The 27,217-nt window shown below is 36.5% G+C and overlaps 1 protein-coding gene and 1 long non-coding RNA gene across 3 annotated transcripts; both read right to left on the reverse strand.

Annotated features, from left to right (window-relative positions):
• Nucleotides 1-7,663: 7,663 nt before the first annotated feature.
• LOC110876718 (disease resistance protein RPV1-like) lies at nucleotides 7,664-9,721 on the reverse strand. The gene is made up of 2 exons (XM_022124880.1): nucleotides 9,177-9,721; nucleotides 7,664-8,174 (listed from the first exon to the last, which is right to left on the reverse strand). Exons 1-2 carry the CDS (start codon nucleotides 9,719-9,721, stop codon nucleotides 7,664-7,666), a joined length of 1,056 nt encoding a protein of 351 aa, XP_021980572.1.
• A 3,573-nt stretch (nucleotides 9,722-13,294) lies between these two features.
• Nucleotides 13,295-26,246, reverse strand: LOC110874912. 2 transcript variants are annotated; one of them, XR_002556330.2, is made up of 4 exons: nucleotides 26,211-26,246; nucleotides 24,301-24,358; nucleotides 13,955-14,012; nucleotides 13,295-13,472 (listed from the first exon to the last, which is right to left on the reverse strand). It is a non-coding gene; the product is annotated as an uncharacterized LOC110874912 (long non-coding RNA). The 2 variants fall into 2 exon arrangements; XR_002556328.2 differs by lacking the exons at nucleotides 24,301-24,358; nucleotides 26,211-26,246 and adding an exon at nucleotides 15,862-15,921.
• Between the last annotated feature and the right edge of the window lie 971 nt (nucleotides 26,247-27,217).

Genomic DNA, 27,217 nt, shown 5'->3' on the forward strand with positions numbered 1-27,217 from the left:
TAATCACCTTTCATAAAATACACCTGTACACACAAAAGAGACAATTAAATAGAGGATACCTGGATGTCATGAGTTAACAAGTGTCCTTCTTTAATAAAGTCTGACCTTTTCCAGCCCAAACTAGGTAATAACTTTTCCTCAATATCTGCCATTGGTTGAATTTTGATTATGCCTTCAATTTCAACCGGCAAATGTGATGCCAACAAGGGAATTCCTCCTAATTTGAGTGGAAGAAGTTCTGGATCAAATTTAATTTTCCTAGTTGCAGATCGAAGAATATTTGTGTACATGGAGAATACTCTTAGGGTACGTGGAAGATGCTCAACTGATATCACATCATTACAGCGGTTAATGCTAAGTTTCTCAATCCTTGGAAGGGTTCCCACACAATTCGGTAGTGAAACAATTGGATTTCCATCTAGATATAATTCTTTTAACATGGCTAGACAACTCAAATCCATGGGAAAGGATTCGTTTGACAAATTATTATCTACAAGTGACAAAATTCTCAACCAGCTTGGTAAAAAAGTCATAAAGAACTTGTAATCACTTGGTATAGCCTCCCTTATAATGGCTGATGAAGTGGTTTGTGAGCTTATGCTAAGATATGATGAATCCATAATGGCAGATTCAGATAAATTACAACCATTTAGCAATAGTGTTTGAACCTTTTGTAACTTGCCTAGGGATATTGGAAGCTTTTTAAGCTTGTAGCAGTAACTCAGATCTGTTGGTATCATCGTCATCGGAAACCCAGGACCAGTCAGAACGGATTGAGTTGTGACCACATACACAATCACTTTCGAACAAACCACAACCTTTACAATACTTCATCATGAATCAAACTAACAGAACTTGCTGAATGATAATAACACTAAGCGTAAACAAATCTGAACAAACTTGAACTTCTAACAAACATAAACTTGCATTACAGATATATTATAGAATGAGGATGGAGCCAAGTATTTATACCGAACGAATGGGTGTGAGTGAAAGGGTGCGACGATTAATAGAGGGGTACGTCTCTTCCCTCAATAACCGTATAAGCGGTTATACCTTCTCACTCACGCCGGTTCATGTAACATGGCCCAAACCTCATATGTCCCAAACCTTTAAACCTACTGGACTACTAATTGTTTGACCCATATACATCACGTGGCCTCCGGCCCAAGTTCTAAACACAAATAATAAAACAGTAAACTATTTTGACCCATTAAGCAAAAACTAATAAACATAAATAACTACCGGCCCGAAACCGGATTCATTCGGATGGACTTGATTATTCTTTGATCTTCATTCACCGCCCTAAGCAAGAACATCCGAATCTTCAGCCTTGATTACTCCTTGCAGTTGTTGGTGACCTCTATCTTGACCACCACTTCGTCATCACTTGAATCTTCGAGCCAACCGTTGTTGTTAGAATTTCCAGCCATGATGTTTGCCTTTTTCCCACGCTCTTTCCTCATGAAGTCGAAATACCATTCGACTAGTTCCAAGTAGTAAATGTTGGCAACCTTTACTTCGTATGCATCATCCGGCTCATAACCATACTTAGCCGCAATCACATCCCATAAATTCTTTTCCATTACTTCCTTGAATCCCCCGTTAAGCTTTACAATTCGATGTAACAAGATTAGACTAAGTTCACGGCCATCAATCAACTCGGGTGGCATTGCCTTTTTACATACGATTCCAAGAAAATCTGAAATGAACCAAATCAAAATCTCTTTGAATGGAGCATCGAAGAACCTTTGATGATTCTTTAATTCTTCGTGCAAAGTTATGAGATCTTTCGGTTCTACACAACTTTCAATGATCATGTTCTTTTCGATAACGTCTTCCTCGAGTTGTGAAAGAATTAACGCTCGTTCCCGGAGCGTTTCTTTTGACTCATACGGATTATCCTTTTCACCTTCGATGTATATTAAAAACGCCTTCTTTGCTTTCTTGGAGTAAACGATATCTTTCTTTCTTGCCCTCGAACTTTCACCGTACGCCTTTTTCTTGTTCCTTTCCTTTTCGAATTCCCTTTCGTAGTAGTCTTCCAAACATTCTTTAAATTCCTTCTTTTCTTTCTTGTACCCGTTATCAACACCAAGATTATCATAAAACGTGTTGAGATAATCTTGTTCTAAGTCGACCTCCGACTTATCTTCATAAATATCAAACCCTTTCGAGCGACTTCCAAACATCTTCTTTAGTAAACATGTATCCCCCATTGTAATTGTTTCAATTCCTTGAAACAACAGTTGTTCTAGACTTAACACGTTCTTGTCTAGACTAGGAGCGTAACTTACACATGGGATTGTTTTGTCTTTACCATCCACCGGGACTCTAACTTCTCCAATACCATGCACAAACGAGAAATCCTTCCTATTCTCGTTTGTCACTAACCCAAAATGCCTTTTGAAACATTTGAACACATTCCAGTTTCCCGTCATGTGTGTTTTGTATGTAGGATCAACAACCCAAATCGAATCCCATTTACTGCCACATGTATCCTTAACCATATAATCACTTTCAACCGGTAATGGCGATAAATTAACATACTTACTTGGGCAAATCGAGGCGATATGACCAAATTGCTTGCACTTGAAGCAACGGATTCCCGGTTTCCTTGGTCTTCCCACCGGTGCACTTGCCTTCATCCCGGACTTCTTCACAAACCCTTTTGGAACCATTTTCTTTGGAAACTTCTTCACCGGTGACTTCCCGGTTCGTATGGTTGGCTTCCCCTACGCGTACTCATTCATCTCTTCCGCCGCTCGGCCGCACTTTCCACTACGAACAACATCTACACCGTAGTCGGTCTCAACCGATTTTCCCTTGTCTCCTCGTAAATGGTTTCCATCATTGTCACAACCCTTTCCTGTTCCTGTTAAACCTTTGGCTCTGATAACAATGTTGGTATCATCGTCATCGGAAACCCAGGACCAGTCGGAATGGATTGAGTTGTGACCACATACACAATCACTTTCGAACAAACCACAACCTTTACAATACTTCATCATGAATCAAACTAACAGAACTTGCTGAATGATAATAACACTAACCGTAAACAAATCTGAACGAACTTGAGTTCTAACAAACATAAACTTTCATTACAGATATATCATAGAATGAGGATGTAGCCAAGTATTTATACCGAACGAATAGGTGTGAGTGAAAGGGTGCGACGATCAACAGAGGGGTACGTCTCTTCCCTCAATAACCGTATAAGCGGTTATACCTTCTCACTCACGCCGGTTCATGTAACATGGCCCAAACCTCATATGACCCAAACCTTTAAACCTACTGGACTACTAATTGTTTGACCCATATACATCACGTGGCCTCCGGCCCAAGTTCTAAACACAAATAATAAAACAGTAAACTGTTTTGACCCATTAAGCAAAAACTAATAAACATAAATAACTACCGGCCCAAAACCGGATTCATTCGGATGGACTTGATTATTCTTTGATCTTCAAGATCAATGTGGACAAGTTCAACACATTGCTCGACTGATTCACACACCTCTATCAAACTTATGCAGTTTCTAACTATTAACTTCTCAAGTGCAGGTAGTTCAAAAAAACCACCAACACTATGAAGCTGTTGACATGTTCACAGAAACTCAGATTTAGAATCTTCAATGATCCAAGCAATGGTTCATGTTTTGAGCATGATCCAACCAACTGGTGAAACAGAGATAAGTTAAAATAAGTAAAACATGCATTTACTCAATATGAAAGAATAATAAGCGTTATCTTGTGTGGCGATTCTAGTGTCATCAGTCAAGTTAAATTATTGAAATTTACGTGAGACCATAGGATCCTAGTGTCGGTGTTTGGTTTTATACCTAAGACCTGAGTGTGAATCTGAATCATCTGATTGTGATTACATGTAAGCCTAGGAAATTCTTGGGTTAAAATACTACATTGTAATAGCTTTATCATCACCATTCAAAGTTTATCCAAGCGGATTATTGATTATTCGGAATCTCATATACAAATATCTAAAATCTTACCTTTTGCTTCTTCGCAGGTGGTTGTGGATCGCTGTATGACATGTCAAAAGATTCAATATTGCTGCAAGACATGTCAAGAACAACCAAATTCTCCATTGGTAGGTCTAAATGAATAGACTTTGAAGGGAACCCATGCATAGACAACCATCTTAACGCCTCTCCTCTGGAAAATTGCGGAAACACTCATTTAATTGCACATAATGGAGTTGTAGTAGCTTTAGATTATTCATCTGACTAAATGACTCTGTTTTCAGCTCAAATGATCCACGCAACTTCTTTTTGTCAAGCATCCTCATGTCAAGGGCAAGGCCTAGAGTATTTTGGGTTCCCTACGAAGAAAAGGAATACAAACAAAATAATATATAAAGGTTATATACATGTATATAGACAATAATAATACTCAGAACATGCATTACTACTTTAATATAAATGGCCTCTTACTTTTCTTCGTTTCAACACATCGAATGACTCCTCGTGACACCATAATCGACTCCTCTCCCATGGCTTGTTAAGTGATTCTTAACGTACTAAATCTCTTCCCATCTCTTGAATCAATGAATGCATCAACAATTTATTATTCCATCTAATACGAAGAAAGCATTTTTCCATGAGATTGAAAACATAATCTCTTCACATCCTATATAAGTATTAGGGTTCATTATGTAATTAGTAGATAGATAGTTTAGATTTATTATTAAGTGGCGGTTACAAAGTTGAAGGACCAAAGTTGACAAGATGGAAGTTTGAAACTTCCCTCAATAACCGAATGGGTGTGTCTCCTACACACACCATTTCCGAACCGGTATCAAGGCAACAAGGAAAGGACGCGACTGTTGATCATGCGGACGACATCAACACACCTTTTCAAGTTCCAATCACAACCACACATCCAAGAGACATGACTTTTCACGAAGAGACACGTCTATTCACTCGTACCCGTAGGAAACTATAAATAGGATAGATTGATTTCATTTGTAATTGCTACTCTCATTCATTCACTTGTACATATTCACGATTTGTATTTATTCAGAAATAAAGGTTAGTTTACGTTTATTCGTTCATTGTGATATTCATTGTTCGTTATCAAGATTCTGGGCAACAGTGGTATCAGAGCCTAGGGCTCAAATTCGTTTCGGGAAGACAGTCATCAGGCGGGTGGTTGAATTCCCTAACAATTCTGATCACGCAGGAGGCGTTGATTGGGTTGTTCTTTGTTAAGTTTTAACATCAATCGCATCAAGCGGGTACGATTGTTGTTCATTCATTAATCGTTCATCAGGAGGGTGTTCGATTTTTTATCTGATCATCACTGAGGGTGTTCAGATTCTGAGTTTTTTGTTAATTCAAATCACGGCAAGAGGCTACGATTCGGGTTAAGAAGACGGAAGCAAATCTGAGAAGTTTGTATTCCGGTTTAAGGTTTGAAGAAGCAATCGCAAATCTGAGAAGTTTGGGTTGTTTGAAGTTTGCAAAAGACACAAAAATCTGAGAAGGTTTGTGATATCAAAGCATCAAGAGAGTGTTCGGTTGAGAAGTTTTGTCGCAAATCAAGCGGGTTTGGGGCTGATTTTTTGGTTTGTATTTAGAGAGTCGCGAATCAAGAAGGAAGAAAAAAAAACGCAGCCAAGAGGGTTGTTAAGAAAAGTCAGAAACCGTGCGGAGAATCGCGATAAGAGAAGTCGGTCGGTTCGCAAATTCCAGGTTCTACGTTCTATTTTTTTCTGGAATTTATATAAGATTTAGAAATTGGTTTGATTCCGTTAGAAAGTTAGTGTGAATTTTTTGGGAATCATAGACTTCGGTTTTAGGAGAAAACCAAAGTATAGAAAGTGAAAATTGTTCGAAAGGAAATTATGGCGGATTCGGGAGGAGCCTCTCCGTCAAACGCGGTAGTAATTAGAGAGGGTAGTTCGTTCTCCCAGTTTGAGTGTCCTATTTTAAAGTCTACAAATTATACGGTATGGGCGATCCGTATAAAAACCATTTTGAGGGCAAACGGATTATGGGAAATGATAGAACCAAAAGAAAATACGCAAGCGGATGAAAAGAAGGATATGATGGCGACCGCTTATTTATTTCAAGCACTACCGGAAGATATGATAATACAAGTTGCAAGTTGCAAGAGTGCAAAAGAAATTTGGGATGCATTAAAGACTAGACACGTCGGTGCAGATCGAGTGCAAAAGGCACGTCTTCAAACGCTCAAAACAGAGTTTGAGATGTTAAAAATGAAAGAGGAAGACACTATCGATTCGTTCACTGCAAGACTAAATAGCATTGTCACGAGGGCAAGTGGTCTTGGATCAACTTTTGATCAACCAACTTTAGTACGGAAACTTCTGAGTTCTGTACCAAAAAGGTTCGTTCAAATTGTTGCAACCATTGAACAATTCGCTGATTTAGAAACAACGACGCTAGACGAGACAATTGGAAGATTGAAAGCCTATGAAGAAAGGACCGGTTTGGTGGATGAAAACCCGGTATATAATCAAGAAAAACTTATGTATACGCGACGCGACAAGAACTATGGTCGTGGAAGGCGTTTTGGGAAGAATGGACAAGGATGGTTCAGTTCATCACAAGGCAAGTGGCGTGATGGAAAGTTCAAACAACAACAAGAAGAAGATGATGAAGATTCATCACATGATGCTTACAAGAGTAGAAGCAACCAAAGGAAGTTCGGGAAGGATTTAAGCAAGATAAAATGCTACAATTGCCAAAAGTTTGGTCATTATGCCTCAGATTGTCCTGAGTCAAACCAAAGAGAAGAAGAAACAAATCTAGTACAGGAAGACGAGGAACCAACTCTACTAATGGCAATCAAAGAAGACTGCAACGATCTACTACAACATGCTCATGATAAAAATGGAGAAGTGCAGGATGGCAAGCAAGACATGGAGAAAGATCAAGGTGCAACTTAAGGATGTTCGAGATTAGGGGGGTGAATGAAAACATAATCTCTTCACATCCTATATAAGTATTAGGGTTCATTATGTAATTAGTAGATAGATAGTTTAGATTTATTATTAAGTGGCGGTTACAAAGTTGAAGGACCAAAGTTGACAAGATGGAAGTTTGAAACTTCCCTCAATAACCGAATGGGTGTGTCTCCTACACACACCATTTCCGAACCGGTATCAAGGCAACAAGGAAAGGACGCGACTGTTGATCATGCGGACGACATCAACACACCTTTTCAAGTTCCAATCACAACCACACATCCAAGAGACATGACTTTTCACGAAGAGACACGTCTATTCACTCGTACCCGTAGGAAACTATAAATAGGATAGATTGATTTCATTTGTAATTGCTACTCTCATTCATTCACTTGTACATATTCACGATTTGTATTTATTCAGAAATAAAGGTTAGTTTACGTTTATTCGTTCATTGTGATATTCATTGTTCGTTATCAAGATTCTGGGCAACAGAGATTTGTAATCCCAGATGTTGTGTTTATAGCACATGTTTTTAATATTGTTTCAGTCAGATCCCTATCTTCTCCCACAAAGAAACAAGCAATATGCTTAAACAGCTCCTTATCATTTTCGGATGACAAAGTGTCAAAGCTTAATTGTAATGCCCTTTTTGCCTTTTCTATACCAGAAAGAGGTTCTTTCTTTAGCCCCTTTATGCGCTCTTCCCAATATGCTACATCTCGCTTATGTAGAGACCCACCAGAACTTCTAGAGCCAATGGATGTCCATCACAATATTTCGCAAGCTCTATTGAGACATCTTTATAACCTTCTTTGGGCGTATGGCTCTGGAATGCATGAATGCATAATAACTTTAGTGATTCATACTCATCTAACCCATCAAGTAAGACCTCAGTATGCTTGGGATGAACTTGTGTCTTGAATAAGTCACACCTTTCTGTTAAAGATGAATCCTTGGTTGTAATAATGATTTTGCTTCCTGGATGTAAACCTTTTTTTCCATGTAAAGCGTTCAGCTGGTCAAGACTACCAATGTCATCAAACACTATAAACACCTTTTTACGAGATAACACATCCTCAATTTTAGAGGTGTACTCGTTGACATCATTAACATGTAAGTCGAGTTTTTTTTGAAATGTCTCCGTGAAGTTGCTTTTGTAAATCAAGCAATCCATTATGGCGTTCTTCACATCTTGTATTGATACCTTCGATAAAGCTGCTTTTCTGGAATTTACCAAAGGGTAACATGAAAACATACTTAGCCAAAGATGTTTTTCCAATCCCACTGATGCCTACAATTGTAAGAATGTCAACAGTATGACAGGATCCATCTGTCAACCACGAATTAATGAATTCAATGTCATGGTTCCTCCCCGTAAGGGATGGTAGAGTATTACTTAAGGGTCCACCTAATCTACGATGGATGTTCGTAACAACTTCTTCAATCAGCTTTGTCTCCTTCCTGAGAATTGATCACTAAATGAGAAATATGAAATAGCAATGTGAAAACTAGACAACCTGATAATAGAAGATCGAAACCAAAAATCCTTTGCGTCTCTCTCTTAAATCAACTTGTACATGTCAGTCCCTCTGTTTTCACTAACTATTTAAGTCTATTATGATTTTAATTTTTACACCTTTTATGTTACATTTTTCTATTAGTTTTCATGAAAGAATCAAAATACCCTGATTATTAAATGCATAATAAATAAGACCCCAGAAACCCCACCTCTTTTAAAATTAGAAAAAAGAAGAATAATTTAAATATGGATCCACGTTAAATCTATTGTTATAAGACGTGGGGGTGTGGTTCGGGAGAAAGGATCGGGAGGCTGATGTGGAGGTCTTCCCCGATCGGGAACACCCCCCCCCCTGGAGCGGTGATCGGTGCACTCGATAACTCCTTCCCGATCGTCCCGAAGAGAATGAAGGTGATGTTGTGATGGAAGGGGAAAGGGGAATGAAGGGAACCACACCCAACATATGGGGGAGTAGTGATGATGTGGACTAGAAGGTGATGTGGAGCCTAGGTGGCCATGGGAGAAGGGGGAACCATACCCCATGGTCTAAAAACGTGTCATACGTGTACCAAGTACAGAATGTTTATATGTCTGTCTTTATGTCAATGCTAAATGATGCTTCATCAATTAGCATGTACAGAATTTTGTTGTGTAATGAAAAGATTCTAATAGCTTGACATCTAAGTAATTTAAGTAAGTGATTTACCTGCCATTTGCAACTTGTCCTTTTAAATCAGCAACTTGTGTGAGTGCCCTCTCCCATAACTCCATCTTTCGACCCCGTTCACTTCTTTTCTGTGCATTGGTTTCCAGCTCCATCCTCTCTTTATGCTTCGACATTGCTTCCCCTAAGCTGCTTTGTTGCTTCCTGACATCCGTGGGCTCCACATCATAGAAGATGGGGATAACAATTTGGTTAAAGCTCCTCTGTTGCTCAAGGATTAATACCAATTCATCTAGGCACCATGTGGAGGAAGCATAATTCTTGGACAGCACAATAATAGAAGCTCTGGATGACTTAATCGCACTCTCCAGTTCTGGTTTCAGTGGCTCTCCAGTTTCAATCTCTTCATCATCCAAAAACGTGTTAATACCGGCTTCCAAAAGGGTGTTGTAGAGGTGATCAGTGAAACCATTACGAGTGTCGGCACCTCTGAAACTTAAAAATATATCATATCTCTGATTATGATCATGAGCTGATGATGAAGATGAGGATCCAGGTAAAGATTCATGTTCAGTGAGAACAACCATGTATAACTATGAATTATTAGAGGAAGGTTTGAGTGACTTGAGTAAAGAAGATGAGGTGTGAAACAAATGTATAAGGGGAGGAGGGGTGGTCACTAGTGATAGATTTCTATCACTCCAACTATCCAATCAACTCATGCCATGTCATCACCCAATATTCTATCACTAGTGATAGAAATGTAGGGGGGGGGGTATCACTAGTGATGGAATTCTATCACTCCCAAATTTTTTTAATTTTCATTTTAAAATTAGAAATTTTTAATTTTATTTTAAAACACTAAATTATAAATTTCACTAATTTTTTTTATTTTTTTATTTTAAATTAGAAATTAATAATAAAACACTAAAATTAAAAATTTCATTAAATTTAAAACATACTACTTCAATCTAACATACTAGAAACATACAATTTAAAAAAAAAAAAAAAAAAACCTACTCCTCGATCATGAAACTCCAAACCTAGAGAACCTACTAGTTCGATTAAATCGTATCTCAACTGAAAGTGAGTTTCTTCGTTACGCAATTGTAGATGGATATCTTGTGAAACTTGAACTTGTGTAGGAGGATCCGGCACCCAATCCGGGGATATTGCACGTCCGTCTTGTTTGATCAGCATATTGTGCAATATGATACATGCATACACTATGCTATGTATTGATTTCTTGCTCGTCGCACGAACCGGTTGGTGTAGTATACCTCATCTACCCTTTAAAACACCAAATGTCCTCTCAACATCTTCTCTTGCCGATTCTTGCAATTTTTTGAACGCTTTTTCTTTAGCCTCGACATGAAATGAGGGAGCTTTCAAAAAAACAGACCAAGACGGGTAGATACCATCCACAAGAAAAAAGCCTCGTCTGTAATGTCGACCGTTAACATAGAAAGGAGAGGAAGGTGCGGTACCATCCGTTACGCTTTGGAACAATGGCGACGTGTGCAACACATTGATGTCGTTGTTTGAACCTGGAACACCAAAATATGAATGCCAAATCCATAAATCATTCGTCGCCACCGCTTCTAGTATGATGGTTGGTCTTTTGATGTCTCCCCTAACATACGCCCCTCGCAACTCTCTTGGACAATTTTTCCTCTCGATATGTGTACAATCGATGCCACCGAGCCTCCCGGGAAAATGCCATCTAGCTTCATGTGCGGCATAAATACGTGAGATGTCGTGGCTCGTCGGTTTACGTAAAAACTCGTTCGCATACAACTTAATGACCGCGTTGCAAAAAAATTGCAAACATTCACGTGAAGTTCTTTCCGACATAGCTAGGTATTCATCATATTGATCGGGAGGGTTACCTGTCACTAGTTGGCAAATGGCGGACGTGCATTTTTGTATCGGCGTGAAACTTGGTTTGCCCCTCGCATCGTAACCTTCTTGAAACCATTCCTCGCTTGTCGGAAGACGACTCGGTATCACTATCGCTAGACATCGGAAACGTCGAATCTGTAGGGAATTCCATTTGAGAAAGATATAAAAATTGTGTGAAATGGATTTATGTTGTGTGTAGAAATATATAAAGGTTTAAAGGTTTTTTTTTATAAAATGTGACCGTTATTCAACGGATATATACCGACGTTAAAAAATCGACCACATTTCAACGCGTTATACACTCCACGCGTTACAAAAATAACGCGTTATACACTTACCGGCGGCGGTGTTCCGTGATTGTTTCACGCGTGATCAGGGTGGTATAACGGACCACTCCGTGTGCTCTAACTATGAATTATTAGAGGAAGGTTTGAGTGATTTGAGTAAAGAAGATGAGGTGTGAAACAAGCCACGTGAAAGGTTTTAACTTTTAAAGAAACAAGTCTTCGATCAATGAGTCAACACCTATTTTTACTACAATTGCCTTTAACTTTCAACGTTGAATGTCCAGAAAAATATTTATCATAATTATAATTGTTTTAATAGTTTATAGTGTTCACGTCTTTAAAATTAAAAGTTAATAGTTTAAAATATTTTTATTATAATTATAATTGTTTTAATAGTCATTGTTTATCTAGTGTTAAGGCCTTGCGTTATGTGGGTACATGAAAGCTTGAAAAAAATCTAGCGTAACAGTAAGTTTCATGCTTTAGTATTTAGAGTTAGAATGAACGAAAGTATACGTAAAAAACGTTGAACCACGATGGTGTGTTAATGCGTAAAATTTAAACCGAAAAATAAAACATATAAAAGAATTACTGAGTTGACTTAGGACCCGTACGTTGCGATGGGAACATTAAACCGGATAAACATACGTAAAAATGTTGAACCACGTACGCACATTGCAGCATCTTAACTCCTAAAATTTAGACCGTAATGATAACCGAATAAAAATGTAAAAGATGAAAACTATAAGAGAACAAAGTTAAAAGTGGAAAAATGTTGGGGTTAAAAATAAAAAATGCTTTTACGAATTTTTCTAACAAATGAGAAAGGATGAAGTAAACAAGAACTAAATAATATTAATGTTACTTGTGGGTGTTTAAAGAAAAACATAAGTGGGTTTCCAATAACAATCAATATAACATCCCTCCTAAAAATATCTAGGACACTCCTAAATGTCCCTAAATATACCCTGTACGTGAAAACCGAACCCGTTATACCTCTATGCTTGTAAAAATCAACAAAAACAAGATCCACCAATCGCTCGCGGGGCGCTACGGAGACCACCCCGGTCTGTCGCGGGTCGCGACTGCTCTTGTTTGCTGGACAAGTCATAGTGCCACGTGGCACATGACTTAGCATACCTACTCGATGACTCAGCGAAGCTACAACCGCATTTTCGAACCTCGCGGGCCGCGAAGGCCAAGGCTATGGCTGTCGCGGGGCGCCGATCAGCCTATAAAAGGGGGGTCAAGGTTCATTTATCAATCGTTTCAGTTTTCTTTTCTCTCTCAATTTCTCTTTCTCTGATAGTAGAATTTCTGCCCGAGCATAATACCCACTATATAGCGAACCTCTGCCTCGTTGTAAGTACTATAACCCTGCTATTACCCTACACGATCGACTTAGGATTCCGTAATGCATGTCGGCTCTGTCCGGCGCAGTCATTAGAATTCTGTCTCGTGTGTACACCGATTGATTTAGAATTTTCGTAATGCATGTCGGCTCCGCCCGACTCAATCATTGGAAATTTGTCTCGAGTTGTATGGTTAATTTGAATTGGGTTATTTTACTAACACGTGTGCATTATTTGATTTACTAGATAATAACCAGGAGATTCTCAGGAAGCCTTAGTATTATCTAAACTTGCAATATGAGTAATCCTCTTTTTGTGAAACCTTGTTGTAAACTATTTTTACAAAACTTCAATATTTTAAATTATATTCAACAGTGATTGAGTATTTGTATTCTGCAATTATCGTCATTATGTTGGGGTTTTGTATACAAAATTTGTTACTACACTGTGAGTAGTAACATGACCACCAGTCATGGATTGACAGTACCGTGGGTGGTAATTGTCACACCCCGATTTTCGGTTTGTGCGGAAGCGTATGGCGAGGTGTGACGAGAGCGGCAATCGTTACAATCAATCGAGTAAACAACACATTTGAAACATAAAAGATGTTTATCCATACATTTGATTCGAAACCATAATTTACATTACATATGTCTTGTTTGAAACTTGAAACAACAACAACTTTAACTACATTATTCAAAGTTCAAAACATAACAACTGAAAACGGATGACATCACAAAAGCTTGCGTTCTTGATAACCACTTGAACATATTTTTCCAAAGCCGTCCACTAATCTCCTGTAATACATGTTAATTTTGAAAACGTCAACAAAAGTTGAGTGAATTCATATTATTTTGTTTTCGCATCAAATGAGTCTCCAAAACATTTGAAGTAATAAAATTCGTTTTTTTTGTATAGTATGATAAAAAAAATTGTATGATCATTAGTGTGTTGCAAGGACACTAATATGTATGCGAATAGGAGGCAACCAAACCTTGACAATTTATCGTGTGTGTCAACGACACTAGTTTGGACACAAAGGCACTCTTGACGATCGTGGTTATCGTTGTCGTTAAGAGTGGGGCTTGCCAAAACCCAAATAGATCTATCTGTTTGTTCCTCGGTACTTGTTTATTCATTAATGGCCCCTTTATTTTAACACCTATCCGCATGTGATCAAAATAGTTTCATTGTATTATCATACTATTTGTAACATGTATACATCCCCGAAGTTTAAAACTATAAACATTCAAAGTAAAAGGGGAAAACATGAACTCACAGATTTGCGTTCCGTGCAAATCTCTATTCGATTCCTTGTTCGCGGTTCGTTTCTCGACCTACAAGTGTTCTAATCTAGTTAGACACTTAGGTTTGTTTTTGTGTATCGTACAAATATTCTATCTTGTATTTTTTTTGTGTTTTCGTATATATATATATTACTTCCTTGTATATATATTTATTCTATTTGATTTGTGTTTGAATGGCCTTAATTTATGTTTTAGAATTTAACTCCATTTTGGGTATTTGGTGCTTATGGGCCTAGCCCAAATAACTTTGTTTAAAAAATATGGGTTAAGCCCAAATTAATTTGTAAGAGTGGGTCTTAGCCCAAAACATTTATAAAGGTAGGCCTAGCCCAATTTAGTTTATAGTTGTGGACTTAGCCCAAATAGCTTGTGTAATAATGGGCCTAGTCCAAATTGTTTTCTAAGATATATCTAGTCCATAATAATTTGTAAATATTGGGTTTTTAGCCCAAGTATTTTGTAAAGTGGGCTTTAGCCCAATTTTAACTAAAAATACATTTTAGTCCATTGTTTTGTAAAAGTGGGCCTAGCCCAAATTTTATTTATGAGAAATGGGCATTAGCCCAATTTTTAATTTATGGACTACTTTTTAAAATGCAAAACTTTGGGCTAGTGAAAAATAATAATAGTAGTACTTGTATTTTTATAAAAATCTAATTTTTATAAAAATCATTACTTATGCCATAGTTGAACATTTTAGTGCATAAACTTGTGTGACGGTTCGTATTTTATTCTAGTCATTTACTACTTGTAGGTTTTATTTATTCGTACCGTTTGTCCGGTTGTGTTGTCCGTCACGTTTTACCATTTGCTTTGTTTGTGCCATTTTTGTTTGTCCGAAAGTCCATATAGTCCAATAGTGTCCAAATCTGTCCGTTTGTGTTTTCGTGTCCAAGGATGGACATTTTATTTCGTTTTCAAGTTTATATATATATATTGTAATTTTTTTATGGATGTGTAATAATTTTGCATTTGTTCCTACTAGAACTAACATATGATGTACACATCAAAATATATAAACTTATGATACTTGATGAATATTTTGTAAGTACACATTTTATCCAAAAATATATACTTGTCATTTTTGTTTAGAAATCTTTTTATAAAACATGGATTTATGACTTTGTCCAAAAATTGTTTAACCATGTTTAAAGACCTCAAATAATAATTTTAGTCGCAAACTTCTTTGTTTAACAACTTTTAATACATCACAAAATTTATAAAAATTTGCCATAGTTTTATTTGAAACATGGATTTTTCCCCAAGTTTATACAAAACTTGTTTTCAAATTATTTCAATACAAAACATCATCAAGTATCAATATCTATCAAAATTTGTCAACAAAAGTAGCATGAACATGATATTGTTCTTAACTTTCCCAAAAAGGAAACTTTATTCCTTATTTTTGCCAAAAATTTGTAAAACAAGATTTTATGAAAAACTCTTGTTTTAGATGTCTTACAAAGTCATCTAAAGCATAAATGTGCATTCAAAACGTTTACTACCAACATATTTCTTGATTTTGATCCTTTCCAGAAATGGAAATTTTATCCAAGAAATATTTCGAAAATTTATTTTCTTAGTTTTAAATGGTTTCTCATATTTTACTAACATGCATGTTCATAAAAATTCATGTTCATTCCTTTGTTGATGAATCTTGGTTGATCCTACATGCATGTATGTAGATCATATTTTTGAGTAAGAATAACCGAGATTCAAATTTATTAGTCTAGATTTCTCCAAGTTCATCTCATAATCATAGAAAAATCATGGTTAAAAATAATGATTTTTAGTTGTTTCTTGTTGTTTTTCTTAAGTGATTATGATGAACTTGTAAAAGAAATCAAAAATAAAAGTAAGACTAGTGTAATGTTCTTACAATTTTTGCTAGGAAATAAGGATGAAGATAAGAAAAATCTTGATGATCTAGGGCTTCTAGGTCCACCAACAATGCTCCAAATAGCTTTACTAAACTCCCTAGTATCTTGTGTCATCCATGAACTTCCATATTTGCATGTGTTCTTGAGTTTGGATTATGAAAGAAAGTGATGTATGAGGGTGTTTGGCCTTGAACGATTTTGGAGAGAGAGAGAGAGAGTAGGAAGTTGTAGTGTTTGATGGTTTTGGAAATAATGAAGAGAAGGTGGAGTGTAAAGAAGGATTTAGTTCTTGGAAAATACACTAATCAAGCATTTGAAGCTTCCAACACACCATCAACAAAATGAGTAGGCTTATGGGGCCCACATAATTTCGAAAATCAGCTTAGGGGGAGGAAAAATGGCTGAATTTTTAATAAAAATATTGTCTAAACTATAAAGTTTAAGCATTTTAATAACTTTGATATTTTATATAAAAATATCTACAAGGTTTTAAGCTCTAATATTTTAAAGTAATGTGACACTAGGTAAAACTAGTTCACCAAAATTTTTAGTTTGTAATTCGGGTGAAAAAGTCGGTTCGGGTCCTGTACCGGGTTAAATACTGACACCGTGTTCCGTTTGGATAAATACATAACAAAAATTATTTTTGCACTTGCTTTATTATCCAAATAATTAATCCACTTTTTGGACTAAAAATTTTATTATTTTTGACACGGTTCCGGTACCGGCTTTGCTTACTGGCAGTTTACTGAACTAGCCGTGCAGCTTAACGCAATAAGATTCGATTACGGATTTTGTGTCGTTTTTAATACCTTTTATATTATTTATGTCAAATAATATTTATTTATGGGTTTTTCGGACAGTTACTGTTTCGTTCTACGAAATGCTGTATATTCCGCACGATTGCTGTATTTTTCTGCGGACTTGGACAATTTGATTTAATTGGAATTTTGTAAATGATAAAGAACATATTATTTTTGGACAAAGCTTTTTATAGAATATTTGTGTAGACATAACTGTATATCTTGTTTTCATTGTGTCAGACTGTACCGCGACTAGGCGACTAGTACTGACAAGTATCGTTTATTCGCGTTCCTATTGTTAGTCTAGGATATTGTTTCTAATCGCAACGGATTCGTTATCATACTTCACTATGATTTTAGTAATTCCTAGACTCTCAAGACTTTAATTAATTAAAATTAAGTCAAATACGCGAAAATAATAGTCGAAATAGTTGTTCAAGTTGTACGGAATTAACGGAATTTTGCCGTTTGTCACATTCTCCCCCTGTTAAAGAAAATTTCGTCCCCAAATTTTAAATCTGTGTCCCTTCTTAGTTGGGACTTTCTTAAACAAATGAGGGTACTTCTTTTTGAATTTTTCTTCTCGTTCCCATGTGAACTCGAGTCCTCGTTTCGAGTTCCATCGGACTTTGAATAGTTTGATACGACTTCTCCTCGTTTTGTGAATCTTTGAAACCAGAACCTCAACAGGTTCTTCGATGAAATGGAGGTTGTCGTCTACCTGGATTTCGTCCAGGGTAATAATAAGTGTTTCATCCGAAAGATACCTTTTCAAATTCGACACATGAAAAGTGTCGTGAACGCTACTGAAAAGTGTCGTATGGTCTTATGTATCTCGGGCTAAGCTTCCCTTGCTTACCGAATCTAGCTACGCCTTTCCACGACGAGACTTTTAGCAACACCTTGTCTCCAACCTCAAAAGACAATGGTTTACGACGTCTATCCGCGTAGCTTTTCTGTCTGTCTCGAGCCGCCTTGATACTGTCTCGACTCCTGAATATCAGTAGTTTCTTGAACTAACTCAGGACCTAACATTTGTTTGTCGCCTAGTTCCGCCCAACATAGCGGAGATCGACACTTACGGCCATAAAACGCTTTGAATGGTGTGGCTTTAATACTCGCGTGATAACTGTTATTGTATGAGAACTCCACTAACGCCAAGGGAGTATCACAATTTCGACCTAAGTCCATCACACAAGCACAAAACATATATTCTAAAGTTTGAATCGTGCGTTCACTTTGGCCGTCAGTTTGGGGATGAAAGGTCATGCTCAAATTTTATTGGAATCCAAAGGCCTTTTGAAAAGACTGCCAAATCCTTGATATAAAACGACCGTCTCGGTCAGAGATTATCGACAAAGGTACACCATGTCTTGCTACAATTTCTCTGAGATAGATTTTAGCTAACTTCTCAGTACTATCTTTCTCACGAATAGGCAAGAAGTGAGCTGACTTGGTTAATCGGTCGACGATTACCCAAATCATGTTGTGACCACGGGAAGTTCTGGGTAATTTAGTTACGAAATCCATAGAAATATGTTCCCATTTTTAATTAGATATTTCGGGTTGTTGTAGCAATCCATATGGTTTTTGGTACATTTTTCCAACATATGTCGCAATATCACCTTTGATATTAGGCCACCAATAAAATTCCTTGAGATCGTGATACATCTTATCTGTTCCAGGATGTATCGAATACTTGGATTTATGAGCCTCGTCAAGTATTAGGCCTCGAAGACCACCAAAATAAGGAATCTAAATTCTATTCAGGAAATATAAGGCTCCATTCTCTTGCGACTCTAATTGTTCTTCCATACCTCTAAGCATTTCTGCTTTGATATTTTCTGGTTTTAATGCTTCTTGCTGAGCATCAAGAATTCGAGAGGTAAGGTCGTTATGAATTGTAAGCCTTAAAGATCGCACACGCAAAGGTTTAACTCGTTCTTTTCGACTTAGAGCATCCACGACAACGTTCGCTTTGCCCGGATGATATTTGATCTCACAATCGTAGTCATTCAACAATTCGACCCATCGTTTTTGGCGCATATTTAACTCTTTCTGGTTAAATATATGTTGAAGACTCTTGTGATCCGTGAATATCGTGCATTTAGTACCATAAAGATAATGACGCCAAATTTTTAGTGCAAATACCACTGCACCTAACTCTAGGTCATGGGTGGTATAGTTCCTTTCGTGTATCTTTAGTTGGCGTGATGCGTATGCAATAACTTTTTCCCTTTGCATTAACACGCATCCTAACCCTTGTCGTGAGGCATCACAATAGACTACGAAATCATCCGTACCGTCTAGGAGTGACAGAATTGGTGCATTACAGAGTTTGTCTTTAAGCAGTTGAAAAGCTGCTTCTTGTTTCTCTCCCCATTCAAATTTCTTAAATTTTGAGTGAGAGAAGTAAGGGATTGCGCAATCTTCGAGAAGTTCTCAATGAATCTTCGATAATAACCAGCCAATCCTAGGAATTGACGGATTTCGGTCGGTGTCTTTGGTGCACTCCAATTCTTTATGGCCTCAATTTTCGATGGATCAACATGTATGCCTTTCTCGTTGACTACGTGTCCGAGAAATTGAACTTTGCGAAGCCAAAATGCACATTTGGAAAATTTCGCATACAGTTTCTCCTTTTCCAATAACTTAAGAATAGTTCTAAGATGGTGCTCGTGTTCACTCTTGTTTCGTGAATATATCAATATATCATCGATGAACACTATCACGAATTTGTCAAGGTAAGGCTTGCACACGCGGTTCATTAAGTCCATGAACACTACTGGTGCATTTGTTAAGCCAAACAGCATAACAAGGAACTCGTAATGGCTGTAGCGAGTTCGGAATGCCGTTTTCGGAACACCTTCTTCTTGAACTCTGAGTTGATGGTATCCTGATCTCAAATAATAGCTCGATCCTTGAAGTTGATCAAATAGATCGTCAATCCTCAGTAATGGATACTGATTCTTGATTGTGAGTTTATTTAACTCTCGATAATCTATACACATCCTAAAACTTCCGTCCTTCTTCTTCATGAATAGGACTGGAGCTCCCAAAGGTGAGTGGCTTGGTCTGATGAAACCCTTATCCAACAACTCTTGAAGTTGTGTGGACAATTCTTGCATTTCTGAAGGAGCTAATCAGTATGGAGACTTTGCCACAGGTGCGGCTCCTTGAATTAAGTCTATTTAGAATTCGACTTTTCGTTGTGGAGGTATTCCCAACAAGTCTTCTGGAAAGACTTCAGAGAATTCCTTCACAACTGGGATTTCCTCAAGTTTTAGCTCCTTGGCCTTCTTGTGAACAATGTGCGCTAAGAATGCTATACATCCTTTTCGTAGGCACTTTCGGGTTTTCATACAGGAAATAATTTGTAACGGTATTTCGTTTTTCTCACCGTGACAAGAAGTTTCTCGTTATTAGGAAAGGGGATTCGAATGATCTTGTCGTAACATACGACTTCGACTTGGTTGGTGGGTAGCCAATCCATTCCAACTTACAATATCAAAACTACCTAGTTGAACGTGTATTAGGTCAATTTTGAATTTTCGTTTTCCTAGTTCTAAGGAACATCCTTTAACTATTTTATCGGATTCAGTCACCTTTCCATTCGCTAATTTGATAGTGAATGAAACATCTAGTTTAGTTGACTTTAGTCCAAGCATATCTTTAAATTCTAAAGATATAAAACTAAAACCTGCACCGGTATCAAATAAAATAGAAGCGAAATGATCGTTGACAGGGAACGTACCGGTGATTACGTTGGGATCCTGTTGCGCTTCTTTAGCTCCAACCACAAAGGCTCGTCCATGACCTTTGTTTTCTTTGGGACAGTCCTTCCTAAAGTGTCCCATTTCACCACCGTTATAACAACCGTGGTTATTTCCTCGTCTGTTCCCATTACCATTGCCTCCATCTTTCTTGCCTTTGTTTTTATTCCCTTTGTTGTTACACCAACAATTTTCAGTGCAGTAACCCATTTTCCCGCATTTATCACACTTGATGGTTCGGCATCCACCATAGTGGTGATATCCACACTTGTTACACTTAGATGTATTTCCATTATATTTCTTACCACTCGTTTCAGTTGTGGCAACGAATGCCTTGGTTTTCTTAGTCGTGGGGGTTTTCTTACGTTTGTTGTTCGCTATAAAATCTTTCTGGAAATACTAATACTTTCTCTTATTGTTACCCGAAGAAGACTCCACATACGTCTCCTTTTTCACCGCACCTTTATTCAGTTTTTCCATCCTTACTACATCCTCGTAAGACTTAATGCAAGACTTATAGCTTGAGCAATTCTCAATATAGTTCCTCCAATTCCGCTATTGTTTGAAGTGTGGTTTGCTTCGTGTTGTACGATTGCTTCTGCAACTCGCTGGTTCAGTAGAGTATCAAGCTCAGCTCGTGTTGTAGGTAAAGGTTCCGTTTGGGCTTAAAAAGTGTTACTTCATTCTGGTGCCATGATCTTCATATATATATAAAATATATATCGAAGAGATTAGACACGAACGAAAATAAAAACACATCGTCATGCACTATGATCATAAGGTCAAAATAGATCATAATGATACATATGCTAATCTTTCGCACCATATTCATCACATCCTTGCAGGGATGTAAAATATATTACAACAATGTGTCAATAAGAAAATACCAACTTATATATGCCATGTCACCTTTTTACAATTATTTTAGTGAAGAAAACAAAAATAATCTCGGAGTTACATCACTTCGGTCGATACACGACATATGGTAATATATAAAATAAGGTGAAGTCTTTTCTTCACATTGTTCCTGATTGATATTAAGTCTCCATGTCTTCAACAGTCTTTAGTCTTTCACAAAATCGGGTATACTTCCCAAAAGTTAGTAATTGAACATAACAACCGTGGTGTGGGATGTGTAAGTGAAGACTTAGAAATTAGACCGTGAAGGCACGTAACCTCCTCCTCGAGACCAAAAATGTGCCTAATGGTGGCAGTCGAGTGGTTCTCAAGGGTATGAATGTGTTCCTCAGATGATAGAGGTGCTTTGTTGAATGTAGAGTGTGGAGGTACTGATAGGGGGAAAAATGATAGTAATGGGGCATTCCGGGGGAGGTCGAGTAGCAGAAATCTGAGTCTCAAGATCATGGACTCATCAAAAAGGAATACTAAGATGAATCTTGGAAGATAAAACTCATAGTTTATAGTAATAAGCGGAAAATGGCATGGACGATAAGGATTAGATGGGCTCATGTCCGGTGGTGGAGGTTGAGAATGTACATCGGAATAGTAAGGTGGAGAGTCGTGGGTGATAGAATGTATGTGTTGTCCATATGCCTAAGCAGAACAACCATCTGTTCAGGAGGGGAAAACCAAGCAGTTGCCTCTATCCTTACAGTATGTATTCCATACTCTATGGACCTTGGTCGTCCAAAGTAAGGAAAGTCCTCCGTCGCATTAACTCATGTGACGAATACATTGGTATTGTTTGAGCTCAACAAGTTCCAACAAAGTTATTATGATTTCTATAGATGTCGAATGGAATATGGTAAGAGACTTGCGCCATGGCTCGTGCCATATTACCATTTGAGACCAAACGAATGTCAAATAACGGATTTTATCGCAATAACTCCAATAAATATGATAAGGTGTTATAGGCATCGTGAGATTAACCCAAATGTTGGAGTTTTAGAATGTTTGAGGAAAATCCTTCCTGGATGGTTTTCCTAATTTGTTTGCTTAGATGACTTGTCTCAACTGACTTGTGATATAGATCGGATGCTAGGCACGAAATCAATACGTGTAGTTTTTAATGTATTATAGGGAATCATAGTAATCACCTTAGTTAGCGTTCTAAGAAATGGAAAAATTGAATTCTTAAGTAACAACTCAAGAATTTTGAACAGGTAGTGATCATTAGTCTGACCCGCAGGGCCCACCAGGATTCCCATCCACTGCAACTTATTATTACGTGGGCCCCCATAATAATAAATTGCCTCGTATGGTCACCCTAGCGTTCCCTCGTTCAAAACAGACGATCAGTCGGAGAGGGGGACATGATTGTCTAATTACCTTTAACATAGAATGGACCTTCATGATGGTCCACGCGTTAATACTTGTAGCCATCGCTCGCGGAATGGCACGAAGTTAAGAAATAGAAGTAAGAGGATTCATAACAATAATGGCTGAATGGGTACCTTCAAGATGAGTGTTTCATCTTCCTTGTCTTGATAAGAATGTCACCAATCATGATAAATATGAACCATAGGGACCTCGTTCCTACTAATAGATTATTCATCCAAGGCTACCACCTCCACCTAATTGTCATCATCGAGGTCAGGCATTTTCCGTATCTGGGGGAAAACAACCATCTTTTATGGAATGTCGAGCTTAGGGTTTCACTTAGGGACTACGCCCTACCATGAGCTCATCAACAGATGCGAGATCAATACGCTTGTTATGAGAGTCCAGAATAACAATAGAATTTGAATACTAAGATATCATGGTCGTGGCAAAATAATCCGTACAATGTACACATGTGAACAAATAATAAATAATCGATTTTTGGACAATTGTACTTTTGTTTTCATCGTTGTTTATATCGTATATCGTTTCCAGTTCGACTTATTGTTATCGTGTCTAAACCCCATAGACTTGTACCAAATAACTAGTCTTTGGTATCATCGTTTCGAACTATCGTTTAATACTATCACATAGTATCCTTGCATTATCGTTTTGTATTAGTGGACGCTTTGTAAAAATATAATGTAGAACGCTTGTTGTAAAGAACATCGTTTTGAAATTGTAGACCAGACTCAAAAAGAATCTTAGTTCACTACAATTGATGCTCTGATACCAGGTCTGTCACACCCCGATTTTCGGTTTGTGCGGAAGCGTATGGCGAGGTGTGACGAGAGCGGCAATCGTTACAATCAATCGAGTAAACAACACATTTGAAACATAAAAGATGTTTATCCATACATTTGATTCGAAATCATAATTTACATTACATATGTCTTGTTTGAAACTTGAAACAACAACAACTTTAACTACATTATTCAAAGTTCAAAACATAACAACTGAAAACGGATGACATCACAAAAGCTTGCGTTCTTGATAACCACTTGAACATATTTTTCCAAAGCCGTCCACTAATCTCCTGTAATACATGTTAATTTTGAAAACGTCAACAAAAGTTGAGTGAATTCATGTTATTTTGTTTTCGCATCAAATGAGTCTCCAATACATTTGAAGTAATAAAATTCGTTTTTTTTTTGTATAGTATGATAAAAAAAAATTGTATGATCATTAGTGTGTTGCAAGGACACTAATATGTATGCCGAATAGGAGGCAACCAAACCTTGACAATTTATCGTGTGTGTCAACGACACTAGTTTGGACCCAAAGGCACTCTTGACGATCGTGGTTATCGTTGTCGTTAAGAGTGGGGCTTGCCAAAACCCAAATAGATCTATCCGTTTGTTCCTCGGTACTTGTTTATTCATTAATGGCCCCTTTATTTTAACACCTATCCGCATGTGATCAAAATAGTTTCATTGTATTATCATACTATTTGTAACATGTATACATCCCCGAAGTTTAAAACTATAAACATTCAAAGTAAAAGGGGAAAACATGAACTCACAGATTTGCGTTCCGTGCAAATCTCTATTCGATTCCTTGTTCGCGGTTCGTTTCTCGACCTACAAGTGTTCTAATCTAGTTAGACACTTAGGTTTGTTTTTGTGTATCGTACAAATATTCTATCTTGTATTTTTTTTTTGTGTTTTCGTATATATATATATAACTTCCTTGTATATATATTTATTCTATTTGATTTGTGTTTGAATGGCCTTAATTTATGTTTTAGAATTTAACTCCATTTTGGGTATTTGGTGCTTATGGGCCTAGCCCAAATAACTTTGTTTAAAAAATATGGGTTAAGCCCAAATTAATTTGTAAGAGTGGGTCTTAGCCCAAAACATTTATAAAGGTAGGCCTAGCCCAATTTAGTTTATAGTTGTGGACTTAGCCCAAATAGCTTGTGTAATAATGGGCCTAGTCCAAATTGTTTTCTAAGATATATCTAGTCCATAATAATTTGTAAATATTGGGTTTTTAGCCCAAGTATTTTGTAAAGTGGGCTTTAGCCCAATTTTAACTAAAAATACATTTTAGTCCATTGTTTTGTAAAAGTGGGCCTAGCCCAAATTTTATTTATGAGAAATGGGCATTAGCCCAATTTTTAATTTATGGACTACTTTTTAAAATGCAAAACTTTGGGCTAGTGAAAAATAATAATAGTAGTACTTGTATTTTTTTAAAAATCTAATTTTTATAAAAATCATTACTTATGCCATAGTTGAACATTTTAGTGCATAAACTTGTGTGACGGTTCGTATTTTATTCTAGTCATTTACTACTTGTAGGTTTTATTTATTCGTACCGTTTGTCCCGTTGTGTTGTCCGTCACGTTTTACCATTTGCTTTGTTTGTGCCATTTTTGTTTGTCCGAAAGTCCATATAGTCCAATAGTGTCCGAATTTGTCCATTTGTGTTTTCGTGTCCAAGGATGGACATTTTATTTCGTTTTCAAGTTTATATATATATTTTGTAATTTTTTTATGGATGTGTAATAATTTTGCATTTGTTCCTACTAGAACTAACATATGATGTACACATCAAAATATATAAACTTATGATACTTGATGAATATTTTGTAAGTACACATTTTATCCAAAAATATATACTTGTCATTTTTGTTTAGAAATCTTTTTATAAAACATGGATTTATGACTTTGTCCAAAAATTGTTTAACCATGTTTAAAGACCTCAAATAATAATTTTAGTCGCAAACTTCTTTGTTTAACAACTTTTAATACATCACAAAATTTATAAAAATTTTGCCATAGTTTTATTTGAAACATGGATTTTTCCCCAAGTTTATACAAAACTTGTTTTCAAATTATTTCAATACAAAACATCATCAAGTATCAATATCTATCAAAATTTGTCAACAAAAGTAGCATGAACATGATATTGTTCTTAACTTTCCCAAAAAGGAAACTTTATTCCTTATTTTTGCCAAAAATTTGTAAAACAAGATTTTATGAAAAACTCTTGTTTTAGATGTCTTACAAAGTCATTTAAAGCATAAATGTGCATTCAAAACGTTTACTACCAACATATTTCTTGATTTTGATCCTTTCCAGAAATGGAAATTTTATCCAAGAAATATTTCGAAAATTTATTTTCTTAGTTTTAAATGGTTTCTCATATTTTACTAACATGCATGTTCATAAAAATTCATGTTCATTCCTTTGTTGATGAATCTTGGTTGATCCTACATGCATGTATGTAGATCATATTTTTGAGTAAGAATAACCGAGATTCAAATTTATTAGTCTAGATTTCTCCAAGTTCATCTCATAATCATAGAAAAATCATGGTTAAAAATAATGATTTTTAGTTGTTTCTTGTTGTTTTTCTTAAGTGATTATGATGAACTTGTAAAAGAAATCAAAAATAAAAGTAAGACTAGTGTAATGTTCTTACAATTTTTGCTAGGAAACAAGGATGAAGATAAGAAAAATCTTGATGATCTAGGGCTTCTAGGTCCACCAAAAATGCTCCAAATAGCTTTACTAAACTCCCTAGTATCTTGTTTCATCCATGAACTTCCATATTTGCATGTGTTCTTGAGTTTGGATTATGAAAGAAAGTGATGTATGAGGGTGTTTGGCCTTGAACGATTTTGGAGAGAGAGAGAGAGTAGGAAGTTGTAGTGTTTGATGGTTTTGGAAATAATGAAGAGAAGGTGGAGTGTAAAGAAGGATTTAGTTCTTGGAAAATACATTAATCAAGCATTTGAAGCTTCCAACACACCATCAACAAAATGAGTAGGCTTATGGGGCCCACATAATTTCGAAAATCAGCTTAGGGGGAGGAAAAATGGCTGAATTTTTAATAAAAATATTGTCTAAACTATAAACTTTAAGCATTTTAATAACTTTGATATTTTATATAAAAATATCTACAAGGTTTTAAGCTCTAATATTTTAAAGTAATGTGACACTAGGTAAAACTAGTTCACCAAAATTTTTAGTTTGTAATTCGGGTGAAAAAGTCGGTTCGGGTCCTGTACCGGGTTAAATACTGACACCGTGTTCCGTTTGGATAAATACATAACAAAAATTATTTTTGCACTTGCTTTATTATCCAAATAATTAATCCAACTTTTTGGACTAAAAATTTTATTATTTTTGACACGGTTCCGGTACCGGCTTTGCTGACTGGCAGTTTACTGAACTAGCCGTGCAGCTTAACGCAATAAGATTCGATTGCGGATTTTGTGTCGTTTTTAATACCTTTTATATTATTTATGTCAAATAATATTTATTTATGGGTTTTTCGGACAGCTACTCTTTCGTTCTACGAAATGCTGTATATTCCGCACGATTGCTGTATTTTTCTGCGGACTTGGACAATTTGATTTAATTGGAATTTTGTAAATGATAAAGAACATATTATTTTTGGACAAAGCTTTTTATAGAATATTTGTG

The sequence above is a fragment of the Helianthus annuus genome, chromosome 11 (assembly GCF_002127325.2).
Source record: "Helianthus annuus cultivar XRQ/B chromosome 11, HanXRQr2.0-SUNRISE, whole genome shotgun sequence".
NCBI classification, from domain to species: Eukaryota; Viridiplantae; Streptophyta; class Magnoliopsida; order Asterales; family Asteraceae; genus Helianthus; species Helianthus annuus.

Coding starts and splice junctions, on each gene's coding strand:
- LOC110876718 (XM_022124880.1), bottom strand. CDS start 9,721: ATGGTTGTTCTCACTGAACATGAATCTTTACCTGGATCCTCATCTTCA. Junction 8,175..9,176: donor GGACAAGTTGCAAATGGCAG/GTAAATCACTTA, acceptor GGTAAATTCCAG/AAAAGCAGCTTTATCGAAGG.